The 14,067-nt window shown below is 41.1% G+C and overlaps 1 protein-coding gene across 3 annotated transcripts in view; it reads right to left on the bottom strand.

Moving 5' to 3' along the window:
* Positions 1–14,067, bottom strand: part of LOC124802569 (striatin-3) — an 86,438-nt gene that overhangs the window by 22,723 nt on the left and 49,648 nt on the right. For 2 of the 3 annotated variants that reach the window (XM_047263440.1, XM_047263442.1), the window contains exon 6: positions 380–512. In XM_047263440.1, the coding sequence (XP_047119396.1) occupies positions 380–512 (133 nt within the window). The remainder of the gene's footprint in view (positions 1–379; positions 513–14,067) is intronic. The other variant, XM_047263441.1, reaches the window with a different exon arrangement.

Raw genomic sequence — 14,067 nt, 5'->3', positions numbered from 1 at the left:
TGTGTGATTTGCTTAAACAGCTCTTTTCTGCCTTTGGCCTAAACAGATCCCACCCCCTCCCCCTTCCCACAAAGTAACTGCTGGCCTGTCCTCGTTTTACAAAAAGTTTTTATGTACAACAAATTACTTGTTTAAAAATTTGAATCAAATAATGGAAAGAAAAACTGTGCTTAATGAAACAAAGAACAGTAGCAAAATAATGAAACAGCACTAATCTCTTCTCTAATTCCATCGACTGTGCAAGTGTCTGAAATGGTAACTATGAAATCTTAATAGAAATAATTGTTTTATGTATATCTAATAACTTTTACATTACCCCTCCCCCAACCTTCCCCGAAAGTGCTCATTGCCCCCAAAACAAAGTAGTTCTCTCACTTACTCCAACCTGGATCATTTTGAGAATGTATATCCCCTCCTGAATCTTCTACTTCAGTCAGCATATTGAGTTCATTTAAAACTTCTTCTGCTTCAGCATCAACATCATCTGTAAGACTTTCATTCAGCATTAGACTCTGGAACAACATCAGTACAAACTCTATATAATTTATCATCCACTTAAAAAAAAAAAAAAAAAAAAAAAAAAAAAGTAGTTAGCATTCAATCTCATGTAATTTCAAAGTAATGCAAATATGTTTAGTGTTACTGAAGTCCAAATCAAAACAATTATTTTCAATAAAATATTCACCACACTATTACATCAGTTCTTCTGTAGAATACCAAATTTATGGTAACAGTATTATGAAAAGAAAAGTGGAGACGCTGAGTCGCAGATAGGAACAACTGTGACAAATAAAGCTTTCAGCCAGTAAGCCTTCATCAAAAATACACACACACACACACAAACACACACACACACACACACACACACACACACACAACATAGTTTGAGTCTCAGACTGGGGCACTTGTGAGAACAAGCAGCAATTTCTGTGTGTGTGTGTGTGTGTGTGTGTGTGTGTGTGTGTGTTTTCGATGAAGGCCTTACTGGCCAAAAGCTTTATTTGTGACAGTCTTTTTGTTGTGCCTTTCTGCAACTTAACATCTCCGCTACATGGTGAGTAACGACTTTCCTTCATAATATTGTTACATTCCGTCCTGTATTTTCCACTGTCAAGTTTATGTTAAGAGTCATTCACCAATTTATTTTTCACCTAATCCTACAAGCCCAGTAAAAAAAAAAAAAAAAAAAAAAAAAAAAAAAAAAAAAAAACATTACAAGTCGTTTCCTGCTAAAGATACTATTAAAAACCTTCGTACATGCCTTTCACACGATTTCAGTAACATACATCAGTAACAAATTAATTAAGTAAGTTGGAATAATGTGCAACTGCTTAAAATCCAAGTCCACAATTGTATTAACATTATGTGAATTTTTAAATTACTTAATGTGATTACCATTTCTTTCCAGGTAATACTCTCGGGCACAGAGCCTTAACTAATGTTCTTTCAATATATTTAATTGGTCTTGCATACTGTACCTTATCCGATATTTCTCATCAGCAGGTACACAACAGAGTAAATTACTTGCTTCTTTAACACACAGAATAAAACCCCATTATGTTTTAGGGGCAGTCATATGTAGTAGTTATCCATGTTCAAAATGAGATTACAATTATTGATTTAAAATTAAAGTGAAAAATCTGAAGAAATTCAACTGAAATATTGCTACAACACCATCTTATGTGAGGAAACAGCATCTGAAATAAAGCACCTTTCAAACATTTACAAGCCCAAAAGTTGTTCTTACGAACACAGATTTTGTTGTTATGTTTCAAATTGGATGTTGTCCGATTTTGTTACCATTTTATATCTATCACACATTTCGATTTTATTTTAAAAAAAGTGACATCACTGCAAATGGTGAAGCCTTGTAGAACACAGTTAACAAATGGAAAGAAAAGGAACAACTACACAGCAAGAGAAATGCATGTGTCAGTAAATGGCACTCTTAAAATAAACATGAGCAGACAATCATTACAATCCTGCAGTTGAGTCCCAAACGCTATATACACACATCTTCAATTTACCTAAATACACTGATGAGTCAAAACACTACGACCATCCAATTAATAGCTTGCTTGTCCATCTTTGGAATGAAGTACCTCACTGATTCTGCATGTCAGGGATGAGACAGTTTTTTGGTAAGTTTTTGGAGGTATGTGGCATTAGATGTCTACACAAACGTCATGAAATACGTGTGAATAATGGGCTGCAGATTTGTTGGCAAGGTAGTAATGAACGATAGCGACCCATATGTGTTCCATAGGTTTTACATCCGGTGAATTTGGGCACAGAGACGTCAACATGAGTTCACTATAATGCTCCTCAGGGGGTTGTTTTCCCCAAAAAGAGCTTCAAATGACCGACGTCATCTCACTGACACTAATAAACTTAAGGATGTGATCGGCTGAGCACGTGTCATCTGCTAAAATGGAAGATATATCAGGCTACAGCTGTAGACTGGTGCGTAGCAGAGTAAAATAGCGGCAGTCAAGTAAAAGGTGTGTCTCAGTCCACAGTTGAGAGCAGTGGGGAAAAACCGGGGGAGGATCATCACTTAAAAGATGACGATGGCTAAAAAGACAGTGGTGCCCTATCCATAGTCTAGTTACAATTACCTCCTCCCGACGACGAGTTTGGGAGGAAGAGGTCCAAGCACAGGGAAGAGCTTTCACGTCCTGCAATTTATTATTGGGAAGCATAGACCAATGTGCGTGCCATAAAAGAGCAACACGACGACATAAAACACTCCGTAGATTGGCGAAGGGAACCATGCGAACAGCAGGCTGAAAATGAGAGACTGCAGCCTTGGCCACTATATCGGCCGCCTCGTTTCCACGGATACCAATATGTCCTGGGATCCACAGGAATGCCACAGAGACGCCCCCAAGTGGAGCAAGTGGAGGCAGTCCTGAATCAGGTGGACCAGGGGATGGACAGGGTAAAGAGCTTGGAGACTGAGGAGAGAGCTGAGCATATAATATACTGTATCCACTGATGGCGACGGATGTATTGGACAGCATGGAGAACATCGTAAAGTTCCGCAGCAAAAACCGAACACTGGTCGGAAAGCCGAAATCGATTAGGGGTGTCGCCAACAATATAGACACTCCCAACACCAAATGATGTTTTAGAGCCATCAGTATAAATAAATGTGGCACCCTTCATTTGTGCGCATAGAGCAGCAAATGCCTGATGATAAACGAGAGAAGGTGTACCATCCTTGGGAAGCTAACAAAGGTCACGGAGCAGGTAGGTCCGGGGGTGGAGCCAAGGCAGTGTTGTACCCCCAGTTGTCAAGAAAGTTTTAGGAAAGTGGAAGAAAAGAGAATGTAGCAGTTGACTGAACTGGATTCCCAGTGGTAGGAGAGAGGAAGGGCAGCCTGCATACCCTAAATCCAAGGAGGAGTCGAAGAAAAAGTCATGGGCCGGTTTAGCAGGCATGGAAGACAGATCGCTAGCATAACTACTCAAAAGGACAACTCACCGATTGGACAGCGGAGGTTCAGCAGTCTCAGCATAAAGGATTTCCACAGGGCTGGTGTAAAAAGCAATCCACGGTGGTGGACAGAGTCGAGACAGCGAAGAATAGATGGCCGAGCAGAGGAGTAAACTATGCTTCCATAGTTCAATTTCGAGAGACAGCGAGCTGAAAGATAGGAAACGTGGGAGGACCAGCGCAGTTTTCTGTCAAACATAAGACCTAAGAATTTAGAGACGTCTACGAACGGAAGGTCGACAGGGCCTAGATGTAGGGAAAGCGGAAGAAACTCCGTATGACGCCAAAAATGGACACAAACGGTCTTACTGGGAGAAAAGCGGAAGCCGGTTTCGATGCTCCAAGAGTGGAAGCGATCAAGACATCCTTGAATACGACGTTCAAGAAGGCTGGCCCGTTGAGAGCTGTAGCACATCGCAAAATCGTTCACAAAGAGGGCGCCCAAGACATCAGGAAGGAGACAATCCATAATTGGATTTATGGCGATGGCAAACAGTACAACACTTAGCATGGAGCCCTGGGGTACCCCGTTTTCTTGGGAGAAAGTACAGGAGAGGGTAGTGTTCACCCACACTTTAAATGTGCACTCTGCCATAAAATCACGAATAAATAGGGGCAGCCGACCTCTAGAGCCCCAAAAGAACAGTATGCGAAGGATGCCTGTCCTCCAACAGGTACGTATGCTCTTTCCAGATCAAAAAAATATTGCTACCAGTTAGGTGTTTCCAGAGAAAATTGTTAATGATATAAGTGGAGAGAGCAACAAGATGGTCAACTGCAGAATGATGCTTTCGGAAACAGCATTGGGCAGGTGTTAAAGGCTTCGGGACTACAGCCACCAGGCTAAACGGCAATCCACCATATGCTCCAAAACCTTACATACACTACTCTTGAGAGAAATGGGGCGACAGCTAGAGGGGAGATGTTTGTCCTTTCCAGGTTTCGGAACAGGTACGACAATAGCTTCCTGCTATCTTCTAGAAAAAGTACTGTCAGTCCAAATTAGATTATAAAGGTGAAGGAGTTAACACAAACTATGGTATGATAAATGCAGCAACATTTGGATGTTGATACCATACGGTCCTGGGTCGGTTGGTTGGTTGGTTGGTTGGTTTCGGGGGAAGAGACCAAACAGCGAGGTCATCGGTCTCATCGGATTAGGGAAGGCAAGGAAGGAAGTCGGCCGTGCCCTTTCAAAGGAACCATCCCGGCATTTGCCTGGAGCGATTTAGGGAAATCACGGAAAACCTAAATCAGGATGGCCGGACGCGGGATTGAACCGTCATACTCCCGAATGCGAGTCCAGTGCGCTAACCACTGCGCCACCTCGCTCGGTATATCCGGTCCTGGGGCAGAAGAGCGAGAAGAAGAGAGTGCGTGTTGGGAGTTCCCGCATAGAGAAACAGCATTATAGCTTTTGCTATTTTGAGAGGAGAAAGCAAGAGGTCACACTTCCGCTGCAAGTTTCTTCAGGAGAAAGGCTGGTGGATAATTTGAAGAGCTCGAAATCTCTCTAAAGTGTTGACCCAATGAATTAGAAATTGCGACATGGTCCACTAAGGTATCATGCGCGACAGTGAGCCCAGAGACCGGGGAGAAACTAGGCACGCCAGATAACCGTCGAATGCAACTCCAAATTTCTGAGGAGGGAGTGAAGGTGTTAAAAGAGCTAGTAGAGAAGGCCCAGCTTGCCTCCTTGCTATCGCAGATGACATGACGGCACTGCGCACATAACTGCTTATAGCAGATACAGTTGGCCGAAGTAGGATGGTGGCGGAAAACACGAAGAGCATGTCGTCGATCACGCATTGTGTCACAGCACGCCTCATTTCACCAAGGAACTGGGGGACGCCAGGGCAAATCGGAGTTGCGAGGTATTGAATGCTCCGCAGCTGTAACAATAACTTCTGTAACATGAGTGACCTGATCGTTGACACTAGGAAAGTGACTGTCATCAAATGTAGCTACAGACGAAAAAAGTGTCCAATCGGATCGGGCAAACTTCCAGCGTCTCGGGCGCATAGGTGGCTGCAATCGAAGGACTCGTGGAAAACGGTCACTCGAGTGAACCATTCAATGCGCCGAGCTAGCTGAACAGTACTGACCGAAAGGTCCAAATGAGAGAAATTTGTCGTGGAGGCAGATGAAAATGTAGGTTCCCCCAGTGTTGAGGCAAACAAGATCCGCTTGGTGGAAGACATCAATGATTAGGGAGCCACGCGGACAAGGACACGGAAATCCCTAAAGTGGGTGGTGGGCATTGAAGGCCCCAACCAGCAAATAGGGGGGGTGAGAGCTGACCTAGGAGATGAAGGAGATCAGCTCTTGCCATTGGTGTGGATGATGGAATGTATATGGTACAAAGAGAGAAGGTGTATCCAGAAAGGGAAAGACATACAGCAACAGCTTGGAAGGAACTGTTTTAAGGGGATTGGGTGATAATGGACAGTATCATGGAGAAGAATCTTAAGTCCCCACGTGCTTGAGTGCTATCAACAGATGGGAGATCAAACTGGACTGACTGGAAATGAGGGAAAACAAAGCGATCATGGGGACGCAGCTTTGTTTCCTGAAGACAGAAGATGACCGGCAAGTAGGATCGTAAGAGGATTGACAATTCATTCCGATTGGCTCTAATGCCGTGGATATTCCAATGGATAATTGACATAGGGTGGACAGAAAAGGGAAGAATCTTACCACGGTTGCTCTAAACTCAACGACTGCTGAGAGCCAGCAGCTGACAGCACGGAAAGGCATTCGGCCAAAGCCAGAAGATCCTGATCCATTGGATATTCAGGGGCAGCTCCTGCCACCAGTGATTGGCCGGTTGATCGGCTGCCAGCTGTGCGCCTTGGCGACACAGAAGACAGCCGAGGGCGGTTACTGCCAGGTGGCGCTGTATATGAGGCACACCGTGGCAGAGAAGGAGAGGAACTTGGTTTCCTATGAGCCTTCTTGGAAACAGGACATTGAGATGAGGGAGGAATCGATGGTTTGGAAGTCGGGGTACGTAAAAAAATCTTCGCAAGTAGGCTCTTTTTTGGAAGTCCGAGTGTCTGATTTTGGGGCTCGTGATTTAGCAGAAGCTGATGAAGGGTGAGCCGTAGAGTGAGCAGGTGATAGTGGGGAGGTTGAACGGGCGACCTTTGTGCTGGCCGATCTGACAACCATGGCACTAAAGGTGAGATCACAAGTCTGTGTGGCTGCCTCCTTAGTACGCCAAGGAGATGCAAGGACAGTGCTGTATTTACCTGCTGGAGGCACAGTGGGCTTTCGACTGGCGAATAACTTACGAGCAGCAAATGAAGACACCTTTTCCTTCACTCTGATTTCCTGAATAAGCCGTTCATCTTTGAAAATGAGGCAATCTCTAGAGGAAGCAGCGTGGTCATCCATACAGTTGATGCAATGAGGGGATGGAGGTGGAAAAGCACCCTCATGGGCATCCTTGCCACACGTAATGCATTTGGCCAGATTGGAACATGACTGGCTGGTATGACTAAACCGCTGACACCTATAGCAATGCATAGGGTTGGGGATGTAAGGGCAAACTGAAATTATCTCATAGCCCGCTTTAATGTTCGATGGAAGTTGAACTCCGTCAAATGTCAAGAAGATAGTATGGGTTGGAACCAAGTCCTTGTCAACCCTTTTCACGACTATGTACAGCTGTTACGCCCTGTTCAGACAGGTAGTTTTGAATTTCCTCGTTGGACAATCTGTCGAGTGAACGTGTATAAACCACCCCGTGTGATGAATTTAAAGTGTGGTGCGCTTCCACCCAGACAGGGAAGGTGTGCAGTACTGAAGTTTGCAGCAATTTTTGTGCCTGGAGGGCAATGACTGTTTCTAACAAACAAGGTGCCATTTCGTAATCGGGAACAAGACTTTACAGGACCTGCAATTGCATCAACACCTTTCTGAATAATGAAGGGGTTGACTGTGGAGAAGTCTTGACCTTCGTCCGACCGAGAAACAACAAGGAACTGTGGCACTGATAGAAGAATTGTCCATGGCTGAAACTCATTTAACTTCCGCTTGTGAGCATAAATTGTAGACGTAGAGGAAGCCATTGCAGTAGTACCTCCATGATTACCGGAGTCTCCGATGGTGCGCTCCTTCCTTGTGGGGAACATTAAGTTGTAAAACAGTCATCAAAATTGCACTATCTTAAGTGACACGAATTGCGAATTCCAGGAAAAATTCGATTTAAGTAAACAAAAGCTACCCTTTTTTACATTTATCAAATCAAAAGCCCACCCCAGTCAGACAAAGAGTGCATAATTGTACATTTAACAACATACAAAGCAATCACAGTCAAGACACACAGAAACGTGGTTACAAACTGTAAATTGTCCCAGAACCAACTACAGGAGGGAAAACAAGAGGTCTGTTCAGTGGCAAACAATAAACACTGCTAACTTACTTTGTAAGTATTTAATTAACATGAGAAATTTTGTTAAGATCAGAACATATTTTATACTGCCAATGGATGGATGTGGGTTTTTATTCCATGCCAAATCAAGAAGTGCTACAACCTGACCCTCTTAGATTTATGTGAAATTAAATATGCGTGTAATATTGATAAATAGTAGAACAAAACTTTTTTCACATTTTCTGTTGAGTGGTTATCTAGTGACTGGTCCTAAAAAATATAAAAACAAATCTAATTTTTGCCTCACAGCACGTCATCAATTTGTTCACAATTTTTGTTCTGATTAAACTACACAATGAAACCATGACTGAATTTAATGAGTTTTGAAAAACCATGTTTTTTAAAATTGTAAAAAAAAAAGATTTATGCCAACAATAGTGCTTTCCTCTGTGTAATCTGAAAGTTAAAATTTACAATGAGCATGATATCACTATCAAAAATAATTTTGTGTGTATCACAACTCTGTTAAATATCATTCAGACCATCAATTGTTATTTTTATTTTGTTACCCATGACAATTTCACAGAACTGTAGTTGGATTTATTACTTTTCCAGCAAAATTTTACTTTTCATACTTATAACTGTGTTTTAAAGCATAGCACTAGCTAAATTAATAAACTCCTCAACATATCTAAAATACGCATCTTAAAACAAGCAATAAACTTCACAGTACAGACTGTATACAGGATGACCAGTTGGTGTTATTATCTCCCATTTGTTAGGCATTTTGTCACTGGAGAATATTCATTCAGCTACTGTAGAAAAGTGACCTGTACATTTTCTTTTGGTACAACGTGGCATAGTAAAGTAAAATAATGTGACTAATTCTGAAATGTGTTTTGAAATTAGCTTGTTGTTGTTGTGGTCTTCAGTCCTGAGACTGGTTTGATGCAGCTCTCCGTGCTCCTCTAGCCTGTGCAAGCTTCTTCATCTCCCAGTACTTACTGCAACCTACATCCTTCTGAATCTGCTTGGTGTATTCATCTCTTGGTCTCCCTCTACGATTTTTACCCTCCACGCTACCCTCCAATACTAAATTGGTGATGAAATTAGCTTAAAGATACTTTAGTACAATTCTTGCAGAAGTGCAGAAGTTTATATGCCTCCAACCAGTTAGTATCTGCAAACTATTAACGTAACCATAAATTTTCTTCCAGGATATGGAAAGACGGAGAAGTAATGTTACGTACTGCTAAATCAAATTTGACGATTCATTTCAGAATGGCATAACATGCCTAAAATTTTTGCTGTGACAAGTGCCAGAAAATACTTCCCCAGTAGAAGTTTCTGATACATCTAGCACAGAAGACTATGACAACCTAGTGTGTTCTGAGGTCAAACAACAAAGTGAAAAAATGTTAAGGTGTAGTGACGTACAAGCAAGTTCAACCCTAAAAACTATGAAAACTTGTTTGCAGTCTGTTGCGGAATTGTGTTAAGATAGAGAAACTATGTGAGGTGCAGTATACTAAAAAACAAAAACTAACTTCAACAATACAAAGAAAAGCATTGTTACTGCCTTCTGGTGAACTATTACATGATCATTCAGAATCGGAGATGATCTTTCAGCTGAAAGAGACATTTAGTAGTTGCTAATCTCTAAGTAAGAGAGGTGAAATTTCTTATTTTTACCAAAAAGATGGAATGTTAAGAAGCTTCAAGAGGAATTTAATGTTACTAATTACAAGGCTAGAAAAGTAAACGATTTGGTGAAGGCCAAGAGTATTTTACCTTCTCCCAATCCAAAACCTGGCAAGACTCTTAATCAGATGACTGTTGATTCTGTAAAAAAACATTGTTCTTACAAATGCAAGCAGGTCAGTACCTGGTAGAAAAGATTTTGTGCTTATAAAAATTGGTGGAGGGGAAAATCAAGTGCAAAAAGGTTACTTTCACGTAATTTGATAGAAATTTAATTGCCCCAAAAATTGCATTTTAGCTAGGAACAGTGATACACATAGAGAGTGTGTGTGTGTGTGTGTGTGTGTGTGTGTGTGTGTGTGTGTGGGTGGGTGGGCGCGCGCGCCGTCCATATCTTTCACATTTCGCTGTCATGTGGATGTTCTGTCAGTAAGTAGCAGATAAGTAAAGGCAATATTGAACCCTTAAATGTCTACAGGGCAAACACATACATTATCCCATACAGAAATGGTGATGGGCAAAAAAACTGATTGGCTAGACGCGTGATGAATTTGACATATGACTCATCTCAGTAGCAATAACTAGTAACTGATTTTAAGCCTCTGGTATTCACTTTTTCCAGGTTTGTAACCTTGTCTTTTTACTTAGACACTGATTAGGTAACCTTTTTTTAATATCTATTACAAACTACTTTACTTTGATGTCATACAGTAACACACAGCTGATAAGCAGGCCTAATACTTAAATTAATTTCTGAAGGTGTTTAGAGCTGAACACCCATTACTCAGTAACCTTTCGCCAGAAATATGTGAATAAATGTTTTGTGTTACTGTTTATGAATACTACAAGCATACTTAATTTCAAATAAATCTTAAGAGGTTTAGGCTGAAAAAAGTTTGTGGATTGAACATGTACTGGCCTATGCCATTTATATACTGAATGTGTTACCACAGCATTAAAAGCAAGGATTTTTACTATGGCCAAGGTGAATCTACTGGCATACACACAGATGACAGTAGAGTAACAGTAGATCATCTTTATTGGACTTTAATTCAAAGTGACAACTTAACATAGTGTAAACTTTGATTGTGACCATGTACAGAATGAAAACAATATACAATGCTTTGTTTTCTGAGAGTTTCAGTTCAGTGCAATATACATCCACTTCAATAGACAATTTACATTAGCTTATGATCCAAAGCGCACACAAACAAGAAACTATTGGGCACAACTTTCACTGCAAGTTCTCTGAATTAACTGCATTGAGTTATTTAATTTCCCAATGCTATCATAAATGTGACCAATTTCAAAGGAACACCAGTTGGTTGGTTGGTTTTGGGGAAGGAGACCAGACAGCGTGGTCATCGGTCTCATCGGATTGGGGAAGGATGGGAAAGGAAGTCGGCCGTGCCCTTTCAGAGGAACCATCCCGGCATTTGCCTGGAGTGATTTAGGGAAATCACGGAAAACCTAAATCAGGATGGTCGGACGCGGGATTGAACCGTCGTCCTCCCGAATGCGAGTCCAGTGTCTTACCACTGCGCCACCTCGCTCGGTGAACACCAGTTCATTATAAATCTGCAGATGTCAGTAAGGGACAAAATAACCAAACCTGTTGTCAAATACAGATCAGCAAAGTCAATCATTATGAAGCTTCCATTTCCCTATCATACCATTGTCACCTGTACATTTCTATCCAATGACTGGCTGAATTTTGCCAGATAATCTGCAAGTGCGATATGAGCCTTACGCATAACAGGGCACACACATAACCTCCACCCCTCCCCACCGCCACAGCCTTAGTAAAAAAAAAAAAAAAACACACACACACACAGATTCAATAACTGCAACATCAACCACAGACTTCTTTTTTATCAAAGATATTTTTGAACAGCACCTGTGCCAATACTACAAAACTGAAAAATCCCTGCACAATGTCCGATACAAGGGAGCCTGGTGTTTGCCTTCATAAAGGTCATAATCTTTCTGCCCAAGAATTCCCACTGGGTTCAGAGTGCTTTTCCGTAATATTCGCATGATGATTGACATTACTGGTAACAAATCTAGCACAATGCCTCTTTAACTGCTTTGATGTCTTCCTTTAATCTGACCTGGTGAGATCCCAAACACTACCAAGCGAGGTGGCGCTATGGTTAGCACACTGAACTCGCTTTCAGGCGGACGACGATTCAAACCCGTCTCCAGCCATCCTGATTTAGGTTTTCTGTGATTTCCCTAAATCGTTTCAGGTAAACACCAGGATGGTTCCTTTCAAAGGGCACAGCTGATTTCCTTCCCCATCCTTCCCTACTCTGAGCTTGTGCTTTGATGTCGACATGACATTAAACACTAATTCCCTCCTCCTCCCGAACACTAAGCAGTACTCAAGAATGGACTCCACTAGTGTTCCGTGTGTGGTGTCCTTTATATGAGAGCTGCAGTTGTCTATATGTCCTTGGTAGATTATAAGAGATGTCCCCAGTGGTGGGTTTGACTTTTTTAACCATCTGTGCGATTGTGTAGGTTACGGTCAAGTATCATGCTCAGCAGTCATTCACTCTCATGGGCTTTTGTTTATGAGTAATGGACAGAGGGGGGACACCTCAAAATTTCGTGTGTTGGTCTAGAGCCTTTAAAGTAATACAAATACACAGATTGATAGTGCAGCATAAGCATTACTGTGGATTCCCCACATTAAGAAGGTTGTGCATTCGGATCTCTTCAAGTGTTTTGTAATTTTCCATCTTTATTGAAATGGCTTTTATCATTATTGTTATTCAACTGATTGGTTTAAATGTAATTTTTTTTATTTCTAATCCTTATTCATATCATTTTAATCTCCATACTAACTTCTTGATTTGCTCTCATTGTTTGTTCCTTTCCTATTCTTCTTTCATTTGGTATCATTGTTCATGTAATTTTATTATTATGTGCAAGAAGAAATTTATGTCTAAAATGTTTGTACAAGTGTTACCACCCAAAAAAAATTTACATCTTGCAACAAATAGATTTGGTTTTTTTTTTCAAATGTTTAAATATTATGATATACAAATAAAAAATAATTAAATTCAGACGAGTGTTTTTATTAATATTTAAAAATGAAAAATTTCAACATACCCGATGAGATGCGAACCGACAACTTTCTGTACGAGGGATGTACCTTAACCATTACGCTATGCCATTGGCCTGTACAATACACAATTCTAAAGCTCTAGAGCAATATGCAAAATCAGAGTTTTTTCATAAATTACCCACAAATAAGGGCCCAGCAGGGCGAGATACATGGAACATAAAGCTACATCTCTGAACAGAACATTTTTAAAAGAAGAAGAAGAAAAAGGAGAAAAAGGAGAAGGAGGAGGAGGAGGAGGAGGAGGGGGGGAGAGAGGGAGGGGGGGGGGGGGGAATCAGTCCCACCCCTGGGGACGGTGCCTTCCTCTTAAGGCGACTATCTGCAGCCCCTACAACCAATGTTAAATGCTCTTTTCATTTCCTAGAACATTGTAGTGTTATGCCTTGATATTTAATTGACGTGACTGTGTCAAGCAGCAAACCACTATAACACTGTACTTTAGTTACACGATTGTTTTTCCTATTCATCTACATTGACTTACGTTTTTCTATATTTGAAACAAGCTGCCATTCATCACACAAGACAAAAATTATTTAAGCCTTCCTGTATCCTTCTAGTCACTCAACAATTCTTTCCCATAAGCTATAGCACAATCAACAAATGGTCATGTATTGCTGTTCACCTTACCTGTTTAGGAGAACAAGAGCAGTTCTATCTTAAGTCCCTGGTGCTCTTCTGACAATACCATTGTCTGATGAACCATGGCCATCAAGGACAATGAACTGGATTCTATTATTTACAAAGTCTTCGAGCCAATTTCATATCTGACAAGCTATTCTAGATGCCTGGACCATGTTAACAGTCTGCAGTAGAAAACTTTCCGGAAATCCACAAATATGTAACCTGCCTGTTGCCCTTCATTCATGCTTCGCAGAATATCATATGAGGAAGGAAATTTATCATATTTGAACTTCAAACATTCTGCTGCAAACCAATGTTAACAATAGTGGTCTAATTTTGCATGTCCACTCTTTTACCCTCATTATATTCAGTTGTTACCTGTGTTTACCCAGTCTCTTGGGACTTTGCAATGGGTGAGAGATTTGTGTTAAATGCAACCAATGTAAGAGGCCAATGCAATGGGGTACTCTATGTAAAGCCAAATTGCAATGCCATTCAGACCTGGTGACTTATTTGTTTTCATCTCTTTCAGTTGCTCCTATACTCCAGGGATGCCTATTACTATATCCTTTTCTGAAGTCTGTGCAAGGGTCAAACAACAATGTCTGTGTGAATAATTTATTGAACATGAAATTTATACTTCATCTTTCCTTTTACTACCTTTACTACTGCCACATCAGACTAGTCAATAAGTGACTGGGTAGAAGCCTTTGACCCACATACTGATTTTACATACAA

The sequence above is a fragment of the Schistocerca piceifrons genome, chromosome 6, assembly GCF_021461385.2.
Source record: "Schistocerca piceifrons isolate TAMUIC-IGC-003096 chromosome 6, iqSchPice1.1, whole genome shotgun sequence".
NCBI lineage: Eukaryota > Metazoa > Arthropoda > Insecta > Orthoptera > Acrididae > Schistocerca > Schistocerca piceifrons.
This window is presented reverse-complemented; position numbering and strand designations above follow the sequence as displayed.